This window comes from Lepisma saccharinum, chromosome 19 (assembly GCF_977018435.1).
Source record: "Lepisma saccharinum chromosome 19, izLepSacc3.1, whole genome shotgun sequence".
Taxonomy (NCBI): domain Eukaryota; kingdom Metazoa; phylum Arthropoda; class Insecta; order Zygentoma; family Lepismatidae; genus Lepisma; species Lepisma saccharinum.
In genome coordinates, this window is record NC_139247.1 from 8,094,931 (window position 1) to 8,122,650 (window position 27,720).

At 35.6% G+C, this 27,720-nt stretch overlaps 1 protein-coding gene and 2 pseudogenes across 1 annotated transcript in view; 1 reads left to right on the plus strand and 2 right to left on the minus strand.

Annotated features, from left to right (window-relative positions):
* Positions 1 to 7,248, minus strand: part of LOC146002773 (uncharacterized) — a 32,946-nt gene extending 25,698 nt beyond the window's left edge. The window contains exons 1-3 of the mRNA XM_083140709.1: positions 7,216 to 7,248; positions 6,256 to 6,417; positions 5,427 to 5,554 (exon numbers count right to left, since the gene is read on the minus strand). Of these exons, the coding sequence (XP_082996835.1) occupies positions 5,427 to 5,554; positions 6,256 to 6,417; positions 7,216 to 7,248 (323 nt within the window). The remainder of the gene's footprint in view (positions 1 to 5,426; positions 5,555 to 6,255; positions 6,418 to 7,215) is intronic.
* Positions 7,249 to 12,939: 5,691 nt separating this feature from the next.
* On the minus strand, positions 12,940 to 15,225 carry LOC146002774 (NADH-ubiquinone oxidoreductase chain 5 pseudogene; annotated as a pseudogene).
* Positions 15,226 to 26,173: 10,948 nt separating this feature from the next.
* On the plus strand, positions 26,174 to 27,316 carry LOC146002775 (cytochrome b pseudogene; annotated as a pseudogene).
* Positions 27,317 to 27,720: the final 404 nt, after the last annotated feature.

Genomic DNA, 27,720 nt, shown 5'->3' on the forward strand with positions numbered 1-27,720 from the left:
GAAGTTAATAAACAGAATACGTGATAATTTTATCTGATAACTCACTTTAGACAGAAACTGTCTCACAACATTTCCATAGCATTGTGGTGCTCTGCATGAAAAACAAACAAGATAAATTCTGTAAAAAGTACCTTTTTCTGTAAGGAAAGATGAAAAAAAAAACTGTTCATTTTGTTTATTAACTCGTGAACATAAAAATTGGCCATGTGAATGAGAAGGACTTTTCATTTCAGTGGAAGCATCACACTGTAATTGTTTAAACAACCATTCACATAATTCAACCCTTCTGGAGTATCCCTGATTAAAATCATGTCCATTGGCATGTAAACTTATATCACTAGATGTCAGTATGATCTTGATGCATTACTGACACGTTAGAGCCATTTTCATGCTTTTTTCTGACACCTCGAAAAGGAGCATATTGGTACAAGAATCCATTCATAACTTTTTTACTGGTTAAAGATATGTCAAAATAACCTTCACCACTGCATTTCTCGTGATATTTTAGCCTGCTTTGATATGTCATATCACCCCCTTCACCTTTAAAATTTTGAAGTTGAATTCAAGATGGCGATCATCATCCGCATATGCCGAATAACATTTCCCCAACTCCTATTACAAACCTGTAGTGTTAGTTTCGCAGAACAGTATGTAATTTAACATTTATTCAGGTGTCTCCATACTTTTGGACAACCCTGTACATTATTCCTTGTTGTATGATCGTTGTTAAATAAACACCGACAAGAATATTTCATAGCTCTTTCTTTCTCTTCTCAAAAGCATGGGTTTTCCATTTTCAGTGTCACTTTCTCTTTACTACAAAATAGAAGTGAATGCATTCTGTGTCTCCATTAATTTGTTTAAAATTGTTCTCAGGATCATGTACTCCAATTGATCAACCTTGACAGCAATGATGCACCATTATCTTCTATCCCATCATTTTCATGTGAAAGTCGTCTGAATCGAAAGCCTCTCAAGCAGTACAGTTGTCATTTTTCCCATCAAGTGTTAGATTTAACATCACCCATTTTGCTCTGGAGAAAAGGTGCAAAATACCAGATGCCACAAAAACAACATAACTCATTTCTACCTATTTCCAATTGCAGTTGAAAATTTGACATGTGACTACTTCTTTTATAATCCTTATAAAACATTGTTATTGATTATATGTCCACTTTTGGATCGTCTATGGAATAAATGCTGTCTCTACAAAGTGAAAGTTGCAATATGGCAGCCGAGCATAACACTACATGGAGTTGAAACTGCCCTCGTTTTCTCTGCCACCTCTCTGCTCCAACTACACCTGACATGGATTCAGATTATTAATGGCTGGGCTACATGGCGGAGTCATGCTATGATGCTAGGAGTACTAGGTTCGAATCCAGACTAGGGTGTTTGTGAGGGTCTATTCATTAAATTCATCACATCATCACTCATCCCCATTTTTGCAATTAGCTAAATATGGAACAAAAAATGCCTGTGGTATTTCCAAATAAACTGTCCATCACAATGTTCATTCACTTTATTTTACACATGAGAACTTCAAGAATATAAATAACCAACCAATCAAGGTGCTGTCAACATATGCAAGAGCACATGGAAAGTTCCATTCTTTAAAAGCATGTAGAATGCAAGACAAAAATAACCAACACAGCACCATGTACTACAATGAACAGTTTTTGTGCTTTCCACTATATGGCAGAAAGTGGGTGGTCTGACTGCTAGAGCATTAGCCATGGCATCCCCTTTTTGTATTTTCATTTTATCAGAACACTGTTCCATTGAGGCATACTATTTTGTGCACAGACATTTTGCCATATACATAAAATATTTTGAAGTCAGTAATACACTGGTCAATAAAAGTTACAAAGAACCTCTCCAATAGAACAGTGGCTAAAAAGAGATACATATTTTGGGGGAGGGGATTCGACTTTGAAAGCTCAAGCCCTATTTTTTCTCCATGAAATAATTGATTTTTAGAACTATATACAAAATATATGACTCAACATCTCACATAACTTGTCCTAAATGTTACGACTAAAATTCCATCCACAGGCTTTCTCAATGATGAAGTTAGATCTTGGCCGCCTTTGTATGAAAACAGGTTTGGCTAATGCTGTTGCTTTGCATTAAAGGACTCCCTGGTATGATACATACAGGTACACAATTTATTGGTTTGGATCTCAATTTACAATTATTACAGCCAAGATTAGGCTACCCTTGTATCGAAATTTGCAAAAGGCGACACATTTGCTACTACATCACTAAACCATGGGGGAGGCAGTTTTGCCTCACTTAAGGATGTAAGAGTCAAGATATCTCTAGAATATTTATGCTACACTTGAATTCAGCATAAATATTGAGAGCATTGTAAATTTTCTTCATATCTGGTTGTTCAGGTGCGATACTTTTAGCGGTTACTTATGTCGAATTATGATGTATTTAAAATAGGGCTGAGCCGATACCACTTTGGACCGATACCGATACTCTTACCGATTCCCAGCAATACCAATACCGATACTTGAAAAATTCTATAATTTAAATTTGTTAAAAATAATGAACAATATTGGTGTGTAAATATTCTTCTCCAATTACATACATCAATTTAACAAGAAATTTGCCTTAAATTCAAGAATCGCATCACAATATTACAATGGATATTATGTAATCACAAAGTATAGTTTTTTCGTTTAAAATCGGTGCGAAATGGACAGAAAGTTTGACTTTTGCATAATTCCCATAATAATTAGACTCCGCGAAAGTGTAGCGCGGCATTTTTGCGAATCCCGTTAAGACCGAAATCCCATACAAGTATCGGCTGGTATCGGTAGATGAATTCCAACCGATATTTTCCGATACTGATACCACTGGTATCGGCCGATACCGATACATTGACATCGGTTCAGCCCTAATTTAAAATCATTGTTTAAATCAATTTCGAAATGGTGCAGCACCACAGAAAAAAAGTGACACAACCACATTTGTCACTCATGATATCATATAAAAAGGACACTGCAATAGCAAGGATCAGGGTCAGTTACTTAGTTGCACTAATTACACACCAACTATTTTGTTTTTTATTGTCTAATGTGGCCTCCTCGATGCGCAGTAGTAGTGTCGTCATCTTGTAATCAAGGGGTACTGGGTTTGATACCCGGTGGAGGCACATAGTGGTTCGGATCCCACTTTAAATCCAGTCCCGATTAGCCTTACTGTGCATAAAGTGGACTTAAACAACAAATCAATCAATCAATCAATCAATTTATTGCCTACCAACTTCCATTTTGGTTAGGATGATAATATATCCCATTTTACAGCTCTATACATGCCAAAGGAACTTGCTTCTTGTTATGAAAAAAAAAAACACATTGATGTGCGTGTGCAGGGTACAAATCACAAAGCTTGTCTTGTTTGTTGGGATGGGGGGTGGATGGGGGGTAGAGAGTAAGGTGTTTCATTCTGGCACTGATACTGGTCCCTACTGTCATCTGCTGTACACAGTCAATTTATTCCGACTTGTGAAAAAAATATTTTTCTTTTTATTTAAATTTAAAATATAGAATATTGTTTTGTGTGTTTCCAAAACTTAGAATGAATTGTATGTGCAGCAAGTATTATGGTGTTTTATGACACACATGACAATTCATTTTTTCTTTGAAGGGGGGAGGACGGGTTCATATGTGTTGGATGCCAAATGTCAGGGGAGACAAAAAAGGCCTCCACATCCATCAAAGGATGCATCTTTACTCTGCTACTGTCCTAATGTGGTGACTGAAGAAAATAATAATAAAATAATAATAATAATATCTTTATTTAGCTGGCGAGGTTCAGCAAGTGTTGTTTTCCCACCTAATCCTTGTCAGAATACCATCTATAGTTGACACACAGTTTATACAAACAGCATATATATCAAATAAGAAAAAGAAAGAAGAAAAAAGAAAAATACAAAACAACAATGTGTGGACAATTGGAAATCAAATCAAAACTATCAACTGTAATCATACAATTAAGGATATATGTAGCTATACAAGTAAAACTACACAAAACTAAGTACACACACACATGCATATATATATATAGATATATAAACCTAGGGTCGTCTTCCGTCGCCCCCCTAACCTCCAAAACATCTTGGTCCAAAACACTCCCACCCCTTCTGCACCACTTCCCCCAGCTCACAGGTGCAACAAACCCAGATGCAAGACCTGTCCCATACTCATCACCTCCCCCACCCTCCTGATCCCCACAGCAGCAGATGAGTTCACCCTTCACCCTAAGGGCACCTGCCACTCGTCCAACCTAATTTACACCCTCATCTGCCAAATCTGCGGCAACTTTTACTTAGGCGAAACCTCCACCCCCTTGAATCTAAGGATAAATAATCACCGTTCCTCCACCCAAAACTCCGATTTCACAGTTGCCATCCACACCAACAGCCATAACACAACCTTCAATAACTGCTTCCGTGTTGCCATCATCCATCTTTTACCCCCCCCCCCTGCTCTGACACATCTTTCCGCAGGCGATGGGAAAGGGCCTATATAGCAGGCATGCCGCCACTATACCCCCCGGACTCAACCTAGCCAACCAGTAACTCTTTCCTCTCCTCCCCAAAACTACCTACCCACCTTACAGTAAACACTGGCTAAAGTACTTCATGTTTCCTATCAACTGTTTCTGGCAACACTGATCGTACAGACGCTACGGTCAGTATTCTGTGCCTCTTCCACAAGTGTCGTCGATCTTTTATCTTCTATCATGAAAATGCGACTCAGATCGCGAAATATAGAATTATTTCTCTTCGTGTGGTAAGTGTTTACTGTCTCCTTCATAATTTGTATTTATCCGCCCTTCTGGCACCTTTTCTGACCCTATTCCTGTGTTAATATATATATATATATATATATATATATATATATATATATATATATATATACACACACACACACACATACATATATATGTAAGCCATGTGTGTGTATGTTTAATGGTAGAAGCAGAGAAATATTTAATATGAAATAATATCAAGTTGAGTAAGGGTTTCGACACTGACCCATTGTGGGATATAATTTCATTCATGTGTTCAAACTGTTTGTATAGAATAAAGTTTTTTGCTTTGAACTTAAGATTGGTTAGTTATGGTTTTGGGCAATTTATTTCAGGTTGAAAATGCATTTACCGAGAATGATGATTTGAAGGAGGTGGTACTGCAATGACAATGTAAAAAGTTTGTTATGCCCTCATGTGGAGTGTGAGTGTATTTTAGTGTCTGTATTAAGTTCTCTGAATAGGAAGATGCTGGTAATAATTCTTAGAAGTGAACAAGTGTCATTCAATATAGTGTATATATGATATCTTCCCACATGTATTAGTACCTGAAAATCCATACCCTTGTCATAACACAATATCTGCAATCACTTCCATACCTTGATGTTTCTTCTTGTGACTCTGAGTTGCTCTCTAAGCTGGGGTTAGGATCAACAACTGCAGACCCATTTTCTTCAGACTCATTGAAATCACCATCATCACTTGACGTTTCACTCACCACATTGACCTGGAAGAAGAAATAGAATCCAGTAAAATATTCAAAAAGTAAAATGTAATTAAAACTTGCACTGGAATTACAACTTATTTTAGCTACATATATCTTATTGGAAGATGCGTAGAAAATTCAGGAGATATTACAGTCCACAGTCTACCTGATTATGAGATATAAGCCCCATATTAAGGAAGATTATTTTTATCTGCAGATTTCCTAAGTTTTCAGCTACGAGTGATAAAGTATCTACAGGTTATCAAAAGATAGCTACCAAAGAAGCAACTTTTTTGTGAAGCATTATGATCACTGAAGTTTGCACTTGTAAGAATAATGTGCTGGTTCATTTGTCTATTTACATTGATCTCCACAAAAGACAAGCACAAAAACATGTTGAAGATGTTCATTATATGAGGATTTTCAAGTTCTTATGTCTAAGGGTTTAGGCTGAAAATGAATGAAAAAGTAGCAATCAGTTATAAAAAAAAAAAAATCTTGGTTGGTGAAAGAGTACCAGAATTTTTTTTTTTTTTTTTAACACTATCCTTGATATAAGAAAGAAAGCAATGTGCAAAATCCAACATGGTGCCAATATTTGGGCCATACCTCAAGAACTGTTCCTACACATGTCAAAATAAAATATGCATATTTTCCCCAGGAATGGACATTTTTCTCTTTTGGTCATACTAACTTAATATTTGAAAATTACCATCGTTTACCTGTTCTGCCTCTCTTTGATTGAGATTCACCCTCTTGATAAACGTCTCATCTTTCACCATCACATCAGCATTAACACATGCTTGGAGGAAATAGTGAAAAATATCAATCTCTGCCAAACAATGGGTGCACACAGTATCTGATGAATGCAGTGGAGTTGTTGCCTAAAAGAAAGAATTAAATAAATATAAAAGTTGACTACCAACTACTGGGGTAAGTGGTCTGCTCACAAGGCACTAAAAGTGTCAATTCTTTACCTAGTACACTCAGGACTGCATTGTTACAGACTAATGAGGCTCTGGCATCTGAACCTACAGCCAGTATAACCTCTGGCTAGATTGTGTGTGGATCATGACAAGCGTTTACTCGTGAACCCACAGCCAATATAATCCTTTTTTGGGGTCTTGTTGTGTTTCACCCATTTGTGTTTGTGAATGTCTTCTCATCAGTGTAATAACCACGTTCAGAAAATTGCGTCAAGTAAATGATCTGTCTGCTCAATGAGCAAAAATCTTATGGCGAGCATTGCTCAGATACTTGACGTGCATATATCCACACCTTTGTGATTAGCCAAAGGTGATAGAATTGCAAAGTAACTTAAAACAAAACGATCATTCAAAAAACAATAAAAATTAGGTCAATATTTGTTATTCATATGTATATACTTGCACATGTTGTCAGAAATAAGGAAGACCTAATTCATAAACTTACAGAATAATACAGAAGCTAGGTAATTCAATCTTTAATACAATGCACAATATTTCAAATGCATCGCGATTTGTGGTCAGCAACATCAACATCTAGTACACACAAAATATTAAAAAAAAAGTTCACAAATAAGAGTAACATTAATCAAATATGGATCTTGAACTTGGGTTCTAGTGTGAAGTATTTACTAATTTGTGAGTGTCTGCAACAATGTATCTACAGAAACGCTAATAGAGACTGGACTTATAGTTTACCTTGGGATACAATCCACTACACGTCCCAACCATGTATCTAACGTTGGATACTTTGATTACAAGGCAATGACATTACCACCATGCTATCAGGGAGGCACGGACAACAGTTCTGTCTGTACAGTAGATGTTGCTTTGTACCACCCTGTTCATTAAAACTTAAGTCAATTAAACATTAGTATACAAAAAGGGAAAAAAGGGAAAGGGCTAGTGAAAACTTAAGGAAGAAAGAAGGTAAAAGAAGAGTCCAGGGGGCAAAGGATATTAAGGATTAAATGAAGTGTTCAAGGGTTATATCAGTGTAGTAAAAGGTAAAGTTTTCCATCTATATAGGGCTGTGCCATGAAGAAAGATTTATGGGATGTAGGGGTAGGGCCTCAACATATTCTCAATCTCGCATATCAGAGTAGTGCATAAATAAAAATATTAACTGAGAGTTTATGTAACAATGGATGTTTAATATATACTGGTGTATATATACAGGGTGGTGCAAAATTCCGTTTACAACGTGGAGGAGGTGAATCGCCAAGTGAAATGAAAACGAAAATGTAAATGGAATTTTGTCGAATGACGCACCATGCCAGAGCTAGAAGATGCAAAAATCGTGTAAAAATGAACTTCACACCTCCATATGCTGACAAATAGTACTCATAAAGAAGATGCCGCACGATATCCCCAAAGAAAACACACCTGGGCTAGCGAATGATGCACAAATCGCGTGTTGAAAATTAATGCGGCAGGGATTCCCCACAAGAAGTGTGGGATTCCCAGGAATATGTCCGACATGGAACGCAGGTATCGAATGGGAGTACAAAGGGAAATGACGGAGGTCACAGCACATGAAGAACATTTCGCCAGGAAGTGTCCGAACAGCAGGCTGCAGAAGGGGATTCCCCAGAGAAAAGGGGACACAGACAACATGTGCAAGAGGTGTACTATGATGACACACACGGACACAAGTATTATCCACGTACGTACACGTGAGAGAACGACCAGCACGTACTGATATCGGCTCCAAATATTACGACAGAAGACGTAGTAGTATATAAAGCTCTGCTAGAGGCGCTCGGCAGGATGCCACCTGTCACGGCCCGCTATCGCTGGTATACGTACGTACAAACAACGCATCAGTGTACGCGACTAGCGATCTGCCTGTCAGTTACGCGTGTTGTCGCAAGGTGTTCATCCTGAGGCGTGGTGAAATTGAGCATATTGCTAAAGTGACCGTTAGGAAGTACGTAGTGTGTACCATCTGTGTTGTCTGTATGGGGTGGACACCTAGGTGTGGAGTGTTCAGTGCTGTAGTCATGAACGGTACATCACAAGTTAGTTTCGTACGTATTCATGTGCTCCTTTGTGAGCCTGACAATGGTGACATACACCACCAACGAGCTTGCCAATATGCATCTCGTTTACGGTGAGACACACCAAAACATCCATCAGGCAAGGTGTGTGTATCGCGAACGATTTCCAAATCGGCGCCTACCATCACATGTCTTGTTTCAACAGGTGGATGCTCGTTTACGTGAAACTGGATCTGTACGACCTAGGGTGTGGGATCGTGGCAGACCGTGCAGTGTGCGCAGTGTCCAATTTGAGGAGGAAGTGTTGGACAGGATACAGGAGATGCCAGGCACCAGCACCCGTGCCATTGCCCATGTACACCATACCAATGTGTTACGCGTGCTGCACGATGAGGGTATGCACCCATACAAAGTGCAGATGGTGCAACACCTGTAACCAACGGACTTTCCCCTATGCCTTGATTTTTGTCAGTGGTATTTGCAACAAACCCTTGCAAACCCCAATTTTCCAAATGCAGTGTTGTGGACCGACGAGGCACTATTCACCAGAGAAGGCAACTTCAATACTCATAATAGTCATGTGTGGGACGTGCAAAACCCGCATGCAATCATTGAGCGTCATTTTCAGCGATGGTTCACAATGAATATGTGGTGTGGCATTGTCAGGGACAACCTGATAGGTCCGTACGTGTTGCCCAATACTTTGTCTGGTGGGAACTATTGTGTGTTCCTACGGGAAGTTCTACCTGAACTGTTGGAAAATGTACCCCTTGCAATTAGGCAAGATGTATGGTATCAACATGACGGTGCCCCTGCACATTTTGACCGCCGAGCCAGAGCTGTACTCAACAATACATATGGTGATAGATGGATTGGTAGGCGTGGACCTATTCTGTGGTCACCTCGGTAACCCAACCTCACATTGCTAGATATCTTCTTGTGGGGCGAAATGAAGAGGCTGGTCTACGAAACCCCGGTGGAAAGTGTGGAGGACCTAGTTGCTCGAGTTACCGTCAATGCTGGGATGATCTCTGACATGCCCAATGTATTTGAGCATACCAGGGCATCCCTGCTACGCCGATGCCGTCTGTGTGTAAATGTGGCTGGCGGACATTTTCAACAACTTCTGTGATATGTATCGTATGTCATTTCCACGGCCAATAAAGAATACTACTTGTGTACGTGTGTGTCATCATACACCTCTTGCACATGTTGTCTGTGTCCCCTCTTCTCTGGGGAATCCCCTTCTGCAGCCTGCTTTTCGGACACTTCCTGGCGAAATGTTCTTCAGGTGCTGTGATCTTCGTCATTTCCCTTTGTACCCCCATTCGATACCTGCGTTCCATGTCGGACATATTCCTGGGAATCCCGCACTTCTTGTGGGGAATCCCTGCCGCATTCATTTTCGACACGCGATTTGTGCATCATTCGCTAGCCCAGGTGTGTTTTCTTTGGTAATATCGTGCCGCATCTTCTTTATGACTACTATATGTTGGCATATGGAGGTGTGAAGTCCATTTTCACACGATTTTTGCATCCTCTAGCTCTGGCATGGTGCATCATTTGACAAAATTCCATTTACATTTTCGTCTTCATTTCACTTGGCAATTCACCTCCTCCGCGTTGTAAACGGAATTTTACACCACCCTGTATATTTATTAGTGAAGCCAATATTTGCAAAGCACTTGAATCAGGCCTGCTCTCTGTGACACGTGAATATGGCTGATGGTAAAAGTTCTTCTAAATGACCTATATGTCTCGAAACTAAATACACAGTTGATGTCCACGTGACAATAAAAAAAATAACATGGAAAATTTGAAGGTCAAGTGTGTGCCTGATACATCATCCTCACCTCAAGTGTTTTAAACTGAAATAATCCAACCAGTTATGGAGTGACATAAATACCTGAATGATGTCCAGTACATAGAGTCCAAAGTCTGATGCCTTAGATAGCAAAGCAAGATGATCAAGAATCACTACTTAGAATACCATCCTATCTACCAAGCAAAAACCAAACACTCTATATATAGCAAGCTATCATAGCAAAGCGAGAAGCTACAAGCAACACATGTTGCTTAGAAATGAATGCTCAGAAATAAAACTTTTCATAGCTACTGGAAAGAAACAAGAAAAGTAAAAAAATAAAGAAAAAAACAAGTTTCATATAGCTTCTGTGTAACTCGAACTGGAATATCTTTTAATAGCATGCATCGTGTCATCTATCTGGTGGTAACTCATGTATCATTAATAATATTCGGGTGAATTAATAACACAAAACATATATTAGCACACCTAGTACCGGAAGGTGTGCCAGCACTATTAATACCAATTATAGTAGGGATTGAAATGATTAGAAACCTAATTCGTCCAATAACTCTATCAGTACGACTAGCAGCCAACATAATAGTTGGCCATTTAATAATATCAATAATTGGAAATGCAGGAACAGTATTAGAAATTATTGGGATTTCAGTACTAATTTTAGCACAAGTTATACTAATTATTATAGAAACAGCCGTAGCATTTATTCAGTCTTATGTATTTGCCTTATTAATTGCTATTTATTCTAGAGAATCAAAATAACTAATGTCAGCAAATCAAAATCACCCATATCACTTAGTAGATCAAAGCCCATGACCAGCAACAGGAGCCCTTAGAGCAATAATATTAACAACAGGGATAATTAGATGATTTCACCAACAAAATATAGTACTATTATTAATAGGGATAACAACAATACTCCTTACAATAATTCAATGATGACGAGATATTTCACGAGAAGGAACATATCAAGGATTACATACAAATCAAGTTATAATAGGATTACGATGAGGTATAATTTTATTTATTATTTCAGAAGTATTATTTTTCGTATCATTCTTTTGAGCATTTTTCCATAGAAGATTGTCCCCGACAATTGAACTAGGAATACTATGACCACCAAGGGGGATTACTCCATTTAACCCAATACAAGTACCTTTATTAAATACAGCAATTCTGCTAGCCTCAGGAGTAACAGTAACATGAGCCCATCATAGACTATTAGAAAAAAACCATTCACATACAATGCAAGCACTTATATTAACACTAATATTAGGAGTATATTTCACTATTCTTCAGGCATATGAATATTATGAATCCCCGTTTACTATTGCTGATGCAGTATATGGATCCATATTCTTTATAGCAACAGGATTTCACGGACTACATGTTATTATTGGGTCAACATTCCTAGGAGTATGCTTAGCTCGACACATCTCATGCCACTTTTCACCAACACATCACTTCGGGTTTGAGGCAGCAGCATGATATTGACATTTCGTAGATGTAGTATGATTATTCCTTTATATTTCAATTTATTGATGAGGTAGATAATTTACTTAGTATATTTAAAGTACACTTAACTTCCAATTAAAAATATTATAATAAAATAAAGTAAATAATTAATATAATCATAAGTACTTCATTATTAATTATAATAATTACATCAATTGTAATAATATTATCCACACTACTATCAAAAAAAATAATTACAGACCGAGAAAAAAGATCACCATTTGAATGTGGATTTGACCCAAAATCCTCAGCACGAATTCCATTCTCTATAAATTTTTTTCTAATTGCAGTAATTTTTCTAATTTTTGATGTAGAAATTGTATTACTATTACCAATAACAGTTATTATTACTAATTCAAAATTAATATATTGATTATGTGTTAGACTCCTATTCCTATTAATTTTACTTTTAGGCTTGTATCATGAATGAACCCAAGGATCACTAGAATGAGCATGCTGGAGTTATAGTTAATAATAACATTTGAGTTGCATTCAAAAGGTATTGAATTATTCAATTTACTTTACTAAGCAAGAAGCAAAAGCAATCAGCTTCGACCTGAATAAATTGGTATATATTACCCTTGCTTACTTGACTGAAGCCAAAGAAAGGCGGCATATTAATGTTAATAATAAAATTAGGGTTATCCCCTCAGTTAAGGAGTATATTATTAAGTGGGGGCTGCTAACTTCCATCTTTAGTGGTGAAATTCCATTAATACTCTTCACATTATTTCTTTAGTATAAATTTACATTATCTTTTCATGATAAAGCTGGACTTTAAATAAGTTCAAGAAATGTTTACAGAATTATTTTATTCTTCCTAATAACTTCAATATCATGCTTTATTATAAGCTATATAAACACACATAAATTATTAATAAAATTACTATTAAAAATGAAAATATAAAATAAATATTAAAATAATTAGAATGTATTAGTTGAATATTTAAAGAACCACTCCTTATATATTTATACACTCCCTGCCCCCCATAAGCTCACTTCACCCATAATCAATAACCTTAATATATATCCCCCAGTAATAAATGATCTACCAATTAATCCACCGGAAGATAAATAAGGCAAAAATCATATTCCTCCTAATAAATAGTATATTATTTTATTATTAAAAAATGGATAAACTTCGAACAAAAAAGATGTAATATTATATCCAATTCACCCTCCCAATAAAATACAAATAACTGCTCCTATTTTCAAATTAAGGGGAATAACAACAACAAACCCAGAAGAAAAAACTAATCATATTAACCCAGAACCACCTACAACAGATAACAACAATAAGCCTAATATGCCTTTAAATATACCTCACCCCCCATCATCAGAAAAGAATTGAAATGATGACCCTCTATAAGATTTACCAGCTAAATAATAATTTAATCGAAAACTATAAGCTATGGTTATACCCGTAGAAATTCATAATAAAGCAAATATTACTAAATTGAAAGAAGACATGCTTAATATTTCCAAAATTAAATCCTTAGAATAAAACCGAGCCAAAAATGGTATTCCACATAGGGCAAGGCTAGAAACTATTATACAAGAAATAGTTATTGGTATTTTATTAATTAATCCCCCCATACAACGGATATCCTGAACATCTCCTATAATATGAATTACTACACCAGCACATAAAAACAATAAAGACTTAAATATAGCGTGTGTCAACAAGTGAAAAAAGGCTAACTCCTTTAATCCCATAGATAATGTTAATATTATTAGCCCAAGTTGTCTTAATGTAGATAAGGCAATAATTTTCCTTAAATCATATTCAAAATTAGCACCAACCCCAGCTATAAATATAGTTAGCCCAGATAGTAATAAAAGTATCCTACCAAAAACAGTATATATTAATATATCTCCAAAACGAATTAATAAATAAACCCCAGCAGTAACCAAAGTAGAAGAATGAACTAATGCAGAAACTGGGGTTGGTGCAGCTATAGCCGCCGGCAACCACGCAGAAAACGGAATTTGTGCACTCTTTGTTATTCCAGCAATAATAATAAATCTAGTAATTAATATTATATCAAAATCAGAAACTAATCATAAATAACAAATATAATTTCATCTACCATAGTTTAATATTCAAGCAATAGATAATAAAATAAATACATCACCAATTCGATTAGACAAAGCAGTTAATATCCCAGCAGAATAGGAACGAACATTCTGATAATAAATTACTAGACAGTAAGAAACTAATCCTAGACCATCCCATCCTAAAATAATTCTAATAATATTAGGAGAAATAATTAAAAACATTATAGATCCAACAAATAATAAGACTAAAATAATAAATCGATTTATATTATAGTCTCCCTCCATATAAGAACCTCTATAATTAATAACCATAGAAGAGATATATATAACTAAGCCCATAAAAATTAAAGATATTCAATCGAATAATATTGTTATAATAATGTTAGATCTATTCAAATTAACAATACTTCACTCAATAAAAATTGTAACATCCTTAATTAAAAATATTATCCCTAATAACAATAAAATTATTATACTAATTAATAAAATAATTGATACTATGCTTGTAATAAAAAAATTAAAAACAATTGATTTAAGAACTTTTAGTTACCGCTAAGCCCACAACTTACTATTCTATTTAAACTACTTAAATATTTTAAATTCAATGAAATATTGGAGAACAAAAAATAATTAAAAAATTTAATGGAAATAAATGACAAAATAATAATAAATATTCACGAATATTACTTCTTCAACAAGAAAATACACCAGAATAATATATTCCATGCTGAGTATAAGAATATAAATATAGAGTATAGCCAGCACTTAAAAAAGAAAGTAACGCAACACCCACAAAACTAAAGTAAGATCACCCAATAATTCTATTAATTAAACTAATTTCACCCAGCAAGTTAATAGAGGGGGGAGCAGCCATATTAGTAATTCTTAATATAAATCATCACAAAGATAATCTAGGAATATAATTAATTATTCCCCTATTAATTAGTATACTACGACTACCTAATCGTTCATAAGTAATATTCACTAGACAAAATATCCCAGAAGAACAAAGGCCATGTGCCACTATTAAAGTAAGACCACCATTTATCCCTCATGCTCCTATAGTTATAATCCCTATTAAAACAAGACCTATGTGTGCTACAGATGAATACGCAACTAAGGCCCTTAAATCAATTTGACGTATACAAACAAGACTAATTATTCAAATTCCAACAATTCTAATACCAAATCAAAAAATATTATATTTAATAGCTAATCTCTCAATACAAGAAATAACTCGCAAAATCCCATATCCCCCAAGCTTTAATAAAATTCCAGCCAAAATTATAGACCCACTAACTGGAGCCTCAACATGAGCCCTAGGTAATCACAAATGAACCAAAAATATAGGTATTTTTACTAAAAAAGCAAACACCATTCTAATATATCAAACAAAATAATTTATATTAATATTAATATATCTAAATATATATATATACAGACCACCCACCTTATAATTTAACATAAAAATGCCAACCAAAAGAGGTAAAGAAGCAAGTAATGTGTAAAACAGTAAATATACCCCCGCTTGTACTCGCTCTGGTTGATATCCTCACCCTAAAATTAAAAATAAAGTAGGTACTAATTGATACGCACCCACTTATTGTATCATTTTAGGTGTTTAATATGTTTAAAATGTTAATTGTCTATTATGACGTAATTTGTTTTGTTGAATTGGGTAGTCTTTTATGGTTATGAACTAACCTTAAAACATTTGATTGTGAATTGTGAGGTGAGAGATATTATGGATGTTTCTGGAATAATGGAAGTGATTTTGGAAATGTGAATGTTTTAATTTGTGTTGTGGAGAAGTATTATGATCGAAATACACTTTTGTTTGTAATAAGAAGTTTAATTGTGAGTTCTAGTGTAATATATTAACATTAACATATCCTTATCTGTTTTCCCACAACCTGAGGGCTTCATGGTAGGCTGATAAGTCTCAGGCTCGCCGTTGAGGAATAAACGTAAGTTGATCCTTTGAGTATATTCCGGGGAACGTAACAGGTTTAAACTTTTTGGCGCCCAACGTGGGGCTCGATAAATGTGTTTGAAAAGGGTATGCAGAAGCGTAATTTAAGAAGTGATCGTCGTAAGTTAAAAATGGATACTTTAAGTTGCTGTTCCGATAAAGGGAAAGCTGATGATGAAGAGGTCGAGTGCAATGATTGCAAAAGAAGCTTCCACTTACGTTGTGCTGGTTATCCTTTGCCAAAATCGCAGTATAAGGGGGAAGAATTGAAATGTCTAATTTGTAAAGAGAAGGGTAACAAAGGAAGTCCTTGTTTGGAACAGTTGTTTCAAACCCTGATGGAGAAAATGGAAATGGGAAGAAAAGAAGATAAAGATGAACAAGAAAGAATCAGAAGAGAAGATAAAGAGGAACAGGAAAGGATAAGAAAAGAAGATAAAGAGGAACAGGAAAGGATAAGAAATGAACAAGAAAGAATCAGAAGAGAAGATAAAGAGGAACAGGAAAGGATAAGAAAAGAAGATAAAGAGGAACAGGAAAGGATAAGAAATGAACAAGAAAGAATCAGAAGAGAAGATAAAGAGGAACAGGAAAGGATAAGAAAAGAAGATAAAGAGGAACAGGAAAGGATAAGAAATGAACAAGATAGAAAAAGAAATGAAGATAAAGATGAACAAGAAAGAATCAGAAGAGAAGATAAAGAGGAACAGGAAAGGATAAGAAATGAACAAGAAAAAATCAGAAGAGAAGATAAAGAGGAACAGGAAAGGATAAGAAATGAACAAGAAAGAAAAAGGAATGAAGAAAGAGGAGAATTGATGAAGCTGCTCAGTCAAGATAAGGAAGAATTATTATTTAGAATAGAAGAGGGGCGAAAGGAATGTAGAGAAATTAAGGAGACTCTGAGGAAGGAAATTGCGTGTGAGAGGCAGCAAGTAGCTGAATTAATTCTAAAGCTGGAAGAAAAACAAAAGGAGGATTATGACAAGTGGAACTTAGACTTGACACAGGAGAAAACATCTAGAGAAGCTAAAGAAAAGGAAATGGAAAATGAAATTGAGAAATTGAGGGGACGAATAGAGAGTGTTGAAATAATTGCAAGGCCAGAAGGAACACAGGGTTCCTCAGAATTACTTGATAATTTAGAGCTAAATCAGAGAAGGCAAGAAAGGAAACTTGAAGAAGTTACGGAGAAAGTCGCATCTGTAGATAGGCAGGTCGATCAACTACAGATGTTAATGGCAGGCTGTCGGGTTCTAGAACCTTCTCAAAATGGTGAAGCTGTATTTCAACCGGGAATGAACGGTTCAACAACTAGAGGTGATTCCAAGAGGAAGATGAGGAAAAGAAATCGTTACTCGTCAAGTTCTTGCTCTGCAGTTTCCTCTAGTTCTGAGGAAACTGAAACTAGGAAAATTACAAAGCCCAGGAAGAGACATAATAATGGAAAGTCCGAGAGATTGGTACAGGATGAGATATCTCGTGACAATGCCTATAAGAATAGCTCCTACAAATCTTTTCGCTTGTCTGATGTTAACGCTCTTTCAAAGTTTGCTGGAGAGATTAATACTGTCTCTGCTGAGAGGTATTTAAAAGAGCTAATAACATACCTCGATCTAATGAATGTCCCTATGATTTTTAGATTGAAGTTATTGCCCTCTCTTATGGTAGGAAAAGCTAAGGCGTGGTTTGTTGCAAATGAGAAGAAGTGGAAGACTTTTGAACACTTTTGTGCTGCCTTTAGAAAACAATATGCCTCTGCTGATGCCAAACAAAGGGAAATGCAGACTCTGATAAACAAAAGGTATACGAGGAGCTGTGGCCTCTCAATTGAAGAATATTGCTGGGACACATATGGCTCTTATTGTAATCTTGTGGATAGTGTTGACCAAAGCGAAGCGCTGAACTTGGTTATTAGTCAACTTCCGCTGCGAGTGCGTCAGTTGGTACTTACTCGCGATCCACGCAACATGGATCAACTTACCAGCTTCTTGGGAAGATATGAAGCCTCGGAGCAACTCGACGGATGGAGGACAGAAAACCTGAGATTCGAGGACAGAAGAACCAACCAAGCTAGAGTTAGGCAATTGACGTTCTCCAGAAATCAACCCGATTCAGCGAAGGTGCCTGCTGGTAACGGAAGATCTGATAATGAGAACTTTAGTGGTAGCGCTCGACAAACTAACAATACTTCAGGAGAAGAAAATAGAGGCAGGTTCTACAGAAGAAGGAACTGCGAGGGATCACAGCGATCTTCTGGAGAAGAAAGAAGAACGCCATTCCGAAGAAGTTCATATGGTAATAATAATTTCTCCCCACATCGCTATAACCGGTATGGAGGTAACTACAATTGGAGGAGGAAAGAAAGTGCTACACAGACGGAAGATTTCGATAGTGGAGAAACTAGTGTTAAACAATTAGATGTTACCACTTGGAATACGTCTGCCCCGTCCTACACTCCAAGAAACTGAGAAGCAGTTTTGAGTTGAGTGGATGGCCCTAGAGTTTTGAAAAAGAAAATTTATTCCATTTTCATTTTGTTAATTTTCTTTTTGTTTGTGGGAGGATGCCATGATACGCACCCACTTATTGTATCATTTTAGGTGTTTAATATGTTTAAAATGTTAATTGTCTATTATGACGTAATTTGTTTTGTTGAATTGGTTAGTCTTTTATGGTTATGAACTAACCTTAAAACATTTGATTGTGAATTGTGAGGTGAGAGATATTATGGATGTTTCTGGAATAATGGAAGTGATTTTGGAAATGTGAATGTTTTAATTTGTGTTGTGGAGAAGTATTATGATCGAAATACACTTTTGTTTGTAATAAGAAGTTTAATTGTGAGTTCTAGTGTAATATATTAACATTAACATATCCTTATCTGTTTTCCCACAACCTGAGGGCTTCATGGTAGGCTGATAAGTCTCAGGCTCGCCGTTGAGGAATAAACGTAAGTTGATCCTTTGAGTATATTCCGGGGAACGTAACAGGTTTAAACTTTTTGGCGCCCAACGTGGGGCTCGATAAATGTGTTTGAAAAGGGTATGCAGAAGCGTAATTTAAGAAGTGATCGTCGTAAGTTAAAAATGGCTACTTTAAGTTGCTGTTCCGATAAAGGGAAAGCTGATGATGAAGAGGTCGAGTGCAATGATTGCAAAAGAAGCTTCCACTTACGTTGTGCTGGTTATCCTTTGCCAAAATCGCAGTATAAGGGGGAAGAATTGAAATGTCTAATTTGTAAAGAGAAGGGTAACAAAGGAAGTCCTTGTTTGGAACAGTTGTTTCAAACCCTGATGGAGAAAATGGAAATGGGAAGAAAAGAAGATAAAGATGAACAAGAAAGAATCAGAAGAGAAGATAAAGAGGAACAGGAAAGGATAAGAAAAGAAGATAAAGAGGAACAGGAAAGGATAAGAAATGAACAAGAAAGAATCAGAAGAGAAGATAAAGAGGAACAGGAAAGGATAAGAAAAGAAGATAAAGAGGAACAGGAAAGGATAAGAAATGAACAAGAAAGAATCAGAAGAGAAGATAAAGAGGAACAGGAAAGGATAAGAAAAGAAGATAAAGAGGAACAGGAAAGGATAAGAAATGAACAAGATAGAAAAAGAAATGAAGATAAAGATGAACAAGAAAGAATCAGAAGAGAAGATAAAGAGGAACAGGAAAGGATAAGAAATGAACAAGAAAAAATCAGAAGAGAAGATAAAGAGGAACAGGAAAGGATAAGAAATGAACAAGAAAGAAAAAGGAATGAAGAAAGAGGAGAATTGATGAAGCTGCTCAGTCAAGATAAGGAAGAATTATTATTTAGAATAGAAGAGGGGCGAAAGGAATGTAGAGAAATTAAGGAGACTCTGAGGAAGGAAATTGCGTGTGAGAGGCAGCAAGTAGCTGAATTAATTCTAAAGCTGGAAGAAAAACAAAAGGAGGATTATGACAAGTGGAACTTAGACTTGACACAGGAGAAAACATCTAGAGAAGCTAAAGAAAAGGAAATGGAAAATGAAATTGAGAAATTGAGGGGACGAATAGAGAGTGTTGAAATAATTGCAAGGCCAGAAGGAACACAGGGTTCCTCAGAATTACTTGATAATTTAGAGCTAAATCAGAGAAGGCAAGAAAGGAAACTTGAAGAAGTTACGGAGAAAGTCGCATCTGTAGATAGGCAGGTCGATCAACTACAGATGTTAATGGCAGGCTGTCGGGTTCTAGAACCTTCTCAAAATGGTGAAGCTGTATTTCAACCGGGAATGAACGGTTCAACAACTAGAGGTGATTCCAAGAGGAAGATGAGGAAAAGAAATCGTTACTCGTCAAGTTCTTGCTCTGCAGTTTCCTCTAGTTCTGAGGAAACTGAAACTAGGAAAATTACAAAGCCCAGGAAGAGACATAATAATGGAAAGTCCGAGAGATTGGTACAGGATGAGATATCTCGTGACAATGCCTATAAGAATAGCTCCTACAAATCTTTTCGCTTGTCTGATGTTAACGCTCTTTCAAAGTTTGCTGGAGAGATTAATACTGTCTCTGCTGAGAGGTATTTAAAAGAGCTAATAACATACCTCGATCTAATGAATGTCCCTATGATTTTTAGATTGAAGTTATTGCCCTCTCTTATGGTAGGAAAAGCTAAGGCGTGGTTTGTTGCAAATGAGAAGAAGTGGAAGACTTTTGAACACTTTTGTGCTGCCTTTAGAAAACAATATGCCTCTGCTGATGCCAAACAAAGGGAAATGCAGACTCTGAGAAACAAAAGGTATACGAGGAGCTGTGGCCTCTCAATTGAAGAATATTGCTGGGACACATATGGCTCTTATTGTAATCTTGTGGATAGTGTTGACCAAAGCGAAGCGCTGAACTTGGTTATTAGTCAACTTCCGCTGCGAGTGCGTCAGTTGGTACTTACTCGCGATCCACGCAACATGGATCAACTTACCAGCTTCTTGGGAAGATATGAAGCCTCGGAGCAACTCGACGGATGGAGGACAGAAAACCTGAGATTCGAGGACAGAAGAACCAACCAAGCTAGAGTTAGGCAATTGACGTTCTCCAGAAATCAACCCGATTCAGCGAAGGTGCCTGCTGGTAACGGAAGATCTGATAATGAGAACTTTAGTGGTAGCGCTCGACAAACTAACAATACTTCAGGAGAAGAAAATAGAGGCAGGTTCTACAGAAGAAGGAACTGCGAGGGATCACAGCGATCTTCTGGAGAAGAAAGAAGAACGCCATTCCGAAGAAGTTCATATGGTAATAATAATTTCTCCCCACATCGCTATAACCGGTATGGAGGTAACTACAATTGGAGGAGGAAAGAAAGTGCTACACAGACGGAAGATTTCGATAGTGGAGAAACTAGTGTTAAACAATTAGATGTTACCACTTGGAATACGTCTGCCCCGTCCTACACTCCAAGAAACTGAGAAGCAGTTTTGAGTTGAGTGGATGGCCCTAGAGTTTTGAAAAAGAAAATTTATTCCATTTTCATTTTGTTAATTTTCTTTTTGTTTGTGGGAGGATGCCATGATACGCACCCACTTATTGTATCATTTTAGGTGTTTAATATGTTTAAAATGTTAATTGTCTATTATGACGTAATTTGTTTTGTTGAATTGGTTAGTCTTTTATGGTTATGAACTAACCTTAAAACATTTGATTGTGAATTGTGAGGTGAGAGATATTATGGATGTTTCTGGAATAATGGAAGTGATTTTGGAAATGTGAATGTTTTAATTTGTGTTGTGGAGAAGTATTATGATCGAAATACACTTTTGTTTGTAATAAGAAGTTTAATTGTGAGTTCTAGTGTAATATATTAACATTAACATATCCTTATCTGTTTTCCCACAACCTGAGGGCTTCATGGTAGGCTGATAAGTCTCAGGCTCGCCGTTGAGGAATAAACGTAAGTTGATCCTTTGAGTATATTCCGGGGAACGTAACAGGTTTAAACTTTTTGGCGCCCAACGTGGGGCTCGATAAATGTGTTTGAAAAGGGTATGCAGAAGCGTAATTTAAGAAGTGATCGTCGTAAGTTAAAAATGGCTACTTTAAGTTGCTGTTCCGATAAAGGGAAAGCTGATGATGAAGAGGTCGAGTGCAATGATTGCAAAAGAAGCTTCCACTTACGTTGTGCTGGTTATCCTTTGCCAAAATCGCAGTATAAGGGGGAAGAATTGAAATGTCTAATTTGTAAAGAGAAGGGTAACAAAGGAAGTCCTTGTTTGGAACAGTTGTTTCAAACCCTGATGGAGAAAATGGAAATGGGAAGAAAAGAAGATAAAGATGAACAAGAAAGAATCAGAAGAGAAGATAAAGAGGAACAGGAAAGGATAAGAAAAGAAGATAAAGAGGAACAGGAAAGGATAAGAAATGAACAAGAAAGAATCAGAAGAGAAGATAAAGAGGAACAGGAAAGGATAAGAAAAGAAGATAAAGAGGAACAGGAAAGGATAAGAAATGAACAAGAAAGAATCAGAAGAGAAGATAAAGAGGAACAGGAAAGGATAAGAAAAGAAGATAAAGAGGAACAGGAAAGGATAAGAAATGAACAAGAAAGAATCAGAAGAGAAGATAAAGAGGAACAGGAAAGGATAAGAAAAGAAGATAAAGAGGAACAGGAAAGGATAAGAAATGAACAAGATAGAAAAAGAAATGAAGATAAAGATGAACAAGAAAGAATCAGAAGAGAAGATAAAGAGGAACAGGAAAGGATAAGAAATGAACAAGAAAAAATCAGAAGAGAAGATAAAGAGGAACAGGAAAGGATAAGAAATGAACAAGAAAGAAAAAGGAATGAAGAAAGAGGAGAATTGATGAAGCTGCTCAGTCAAGATAAGGAAGAATTATTATTTAGAATAGAAGAGGGGCGAAAGGAATGTAGAGAAATTAAGGAGACTCTGAGGAAGGAAATTGCGTGTGAGAGGCAGCAAGTAGCTGAATTAATTCTAAAGCTGGAAGAAAAACAAAAGGAGGATTATGACAAGTGGAACTTAGACTTGACACAGGAGAAAACATCTAGAGAAGCTAAAGAAAAGGAAATGGAAAATGAAATTGAGAAATTGAGGGGACGAATAGAGAGTGTTGAAATAATTGCAAGGCCAGAAGGAACACAGGGTTCCTCAGAATTACTTGATAATTTAGAGCTAAATCAGAGAAGGCAAGAAAGGAAACTTGAAGAAGTTACGGAGAAAGTCGCATCTGTAGATAGGCAGGTCGATCAACTACAGATGTTAATGGCAGGCTGTCGGGTTCTAGAACCTTCTCAAAATGGTGAAGCTGTATTTCAACCGGGAATGAACGGTTCAACAACTAGAGGTGATTCCAAGAGGAAGATGAGGAAAAGAAATCGTTACTCGTCAAGTTCTTGCTCTGCAGTTTCCTCTAGTTCTGAGGAAACTGAAACTAGGAAAATTACAAAGCCCAGGAAGAGACATAATAATGGAAAGTCCGAGAGATTGGTACAGGATGAGATATCTCGTGACAATGCCTATAAGAATAGCTCCTACAAATCTTTTCGCTTGTCTGATGTTAACGCTCTTTCAAAGTTTGCTGGAGAGATTAATACTGTCTCTGCTGAGAGGTATTTAAAAGAGCTAATAACATACCTCGATCTAATGAATGTCCCTATGATTTTTAGATTGAAGTTATTGCCCTCTCTTATGGTAGGAAAAGCTAAGGCGTGGTTTGTTGCAAATGAGAAGAAGTGGAAGACTTTTGAACACTTTTGTGCTGCCTTTAGAAAACAATATGCCTCTGCTGATGCCAAACAAAGGGAAATGCAGACTCTGATAAACAAAAGGTATACGAGGAGCTGTGGCCTCTCAATTGAAGAATATTGCTGGGACACATATGGCTCTTATTGTAATCTTGTGGATAGTGTTGACCAAAGCGAAGCGCTGAACTTGGTTATTAGTCAACTTCCGCTGCGAGTGCGTCAGTTGGTACTTACTCGCGATCCACGCAACATGGATCAACTTACCAGCTTCTTGGAAAGATATGAAGCCTCGGAGCAACTCGACGGATGGAGGACAGAAAACCTGAGATTCGAGGACAGAAGAACCAACCAAGCTAGAGTTAGGCAATTGACGTTCTCCAGAAATCAACCCGATTCAGCGAAGGTGCCTGCTGGTAACGGAAGATCTGATAATGAGAACTTTAGTGGTAGCGCTCGACAAACTAACAATACTTCAGGAGAAGAAAATAGAGGCAGGTTCTACAGAAGAAGGAACTGCGAGGGATCACAGCGATCTTCTGGAGAAGAAAGAAGAACGCCATTCCGAAGAAGTTCATATGGTAATAATAATTTCTCCCCACATCGCTATAACCGGTATAGAGGTAACTACAATTGGAGGAGGAAAGAAAGTGCTACACAGACGGAAGATTTCGATAGTGGAGAAACTAGTGTTAAACAATTAGATGTTACCACTTGGAATACGTCTGCCCCATCCTACACTCCAAGAAACTGAGAAGCAGTTTTGAGTTGAGTGGATGGCCCTAGAGTTTTGAAAAATAAAATTTACTCCATTTTCATTTTGTTAATTTTCTTTTTGTTTGTGGGAGGATGCCATGATACGCACCCACTTATTGTATCATTTTAGGTGTTTAATATGTTTAAAATGTTAATTGTCTATTATGACGTAATTTGTTTTGTTGAATTGGTTAGTCTTTTATGGTTATGAACTAACCTTAAAACATTTGATTGTGAATTGTGAGGTGAGAGATATTATGGATGTTTCTGGAATAATGGAAGTGATTTTGGAAATGTGAATGTTTTAATTTGTGTTGTGGAGAAGTATTATGATCGAAATACACTTTTGTTTGTAATAAGAAGTTTAATTGTGAGTTCTAGTGTAATATATTAACATTAACATATCCTTATCTGTTTTCCCACAACCTGAGGGCTTCATGGTAGGCTGATAAGTCTCAGGCTCGCCGTTGAGGAATAAACGTAAGTTGATCCTTTGAGTATATTCCGGGGAACGTAACATAATGATCCCTCAAAAAACAAATAAAATAAAAAAAAAATTATTCTTATAAAAGTTAATATTAATAATAATAATAAAATAATTAACAAAAACATAAATCTACAAGGATAAAAATAAATAGATATAATACTATTTCTAGCCACTATTATTAAAAAAAACAATTCAAATACTAAGCAAAATTAAAGAATAAGACATCACGTCTAATCCAATAAAATAACCAGCCCCCATACTCCGATACCAAACCACACTATTAATAAAAACAAAAAACAACCAAAAACAATAGAAATTTGAACCACCATTCATAAAGAACTATTAAATCTCAAAAGGATTAAAAATATAAAATAAAAAATATATTTTAACATTTTAACAATACAAAAGAATTAAAATAATCATTACCGTGAGTACGTGTAACTGACACTATAACAGATAGGCCAAGAGCCCCCTCACATACACAAAATGAAATAAATAATAAACAAAAATAAGCTTCTTCCTGATTATTAATAAAATAATAAGCTATATATAAATATAAGGATAATACAATAAATTCAAGTCTTAATAGAGTTACTAATAAATGCCTACGTTGAGAAATAAAACATAAAAATCTAATAAATAAAATAATTAATATAAATAATATGCTTAACATAAGTTTTTATAGTTTAATAAAAACAATGGTCTTGTAAATCATAAATGAATTAATAATTCTAAAAACATCAAGGAAGATATAATTATATCATCATTAGCTCCCAAAGCCAATATTTTTATTAAACTACTCCTTGATATTAAAATACAATTAATACTAATTATTATTATATTATTATTAGCACTAATAATATTATATATAAAACATCCACTATCTATGGGGGTTATACTAATTATACAAACTGTTACTGCATGTCTAACAATATCAACATTCTTAAAATCCACATGACTTTCCTATGTATTATTCCTAGAATTTTTAGGAGGAATATTAGTTCTATTTATTTATACAACAAGACTTACACCAAATGAAATATTCAAAATAAGAATAAAAATATTGGTTTTGGGCGTAACCCTAATATTATTATGTTTATTTATATTAATAATGATAGATCCATTATTAGCCCCCTCAATGTTACAAAATATAGATACCTATACAACCTGAAGAAATACCCCCCCCCTGCCAGGAATAAAATTATATAATGAATCCATTATAATAATAACTACTATAACAGTAGTATATTTATTTATTACATTAATTGCAATTGTAAAAATTACTAGACTTTCATATGGTCCTCTAAAAATAATTAAATAATTACAAATGACAAAGCCAGCACGGATTTATCACCCCCTACTTAAATTAGCAAATAATGCATTAGTGGACTTACCAGCCCCACTAAATATTTCATACTGATGAAATTTTGGTTCACTTATAGGAATGTGTCTTTCAATCCAAATCTTAACAGGTCTTTTTTTAGCAATACATTATATTTCAAGAACAGATTTAGCCTTTTCTAGAGTAATACACATCTGCTGAGATGTAAATTATGGATGAATATTACGAACTATTCATGCTAACGGAGCCTCCATATTCTTTATTTGTATATATATATACATGTTGGACGAGGAATATATTATGGATCCTACTTATATTTTCACACATGATCTATTGGGGTCATAATTATATTAGCAACAATAGCAACAGCATTTGTTGGATATGTACTACCATGGGGTCAAATATCATTTTGAGGTGCTACAGTAATTACTAACTTACTCTCGGCAATTCCATACTTAGGAACTATATTAGTTCAATGAATTTGGGGTGGATTTGCAGTAGATAGTGCCACACTGACTCGATTCTTCGCCTTCCATTTTTTATTACCATTTATTTTAATAGCAATATCCATAGTTCATTTACTTTTTTTTGCATCAAACCGGATCTAATAATCCACTATCTATTAATAGCAACATGGATAAAATTCCATTCCATCCATACTTCTCCATAAAAGACATATTAGGGTTTATACTTATAATTTTAAGATTAATACAACTCTCATTAATATTTCCAACAACCCTAGGAGATCCTGAAAACTTTACCCCTGCAAATCCGCTAGTAACACCTGTACACATTCAACCAGAATGATACTTTCTATTTGCATATGCTATTCTACGATCAATTCCAAATAAACTTGGAGGAGTAGTAGCACTAGTATTATCTATTATAATTTTATTTATTATACCAATACATCATAAAAGAAATTTTCGTGGACTACAATTTTACCCTTTAAATCAAGTATTATTTTGATTAATATTTGCAAGCTTTATTTTATTAACCTGAATTGGAGCCCGACCCGTAGAAACTCCATATATTACTACTGGGCAAATATTAACAGTTATATATTTTATATACTTCATTATATCCCCGGCAACCCTACTACTATGAGATAAAATTTTAAAAAAATGACTTCTTGACTGAAATTTTAAGTGTATGTCTTGAAAACATAAAATAGAATGTAAATATTCTAGAAGTCTTTACATTCTAATTATTATGCAACTAAATATAAACTGATACAATCAAGCCCCTAAAACCGAAAAAAAAATAAATAGTTCAAAGAAACCGGAAGAAAACTCCTCCAAGCTAAATACATAAGTTTATCATAACGAAATCGTGGTAGTGTACCTCGAACTCAAATATAAATAAATCCTAAAAAAATAACCCTTAAATAAAAAAGATAAGAAAAATGGTATCCCCCCAATAATAAAATTCTAAATAAAACACTTATTAATAAAATACTAGCATATTCAGATATAAAAATTAAAGCAAACCCCCCAGCACTATACTCAATATTAAATCCAGAAACAAGTTCA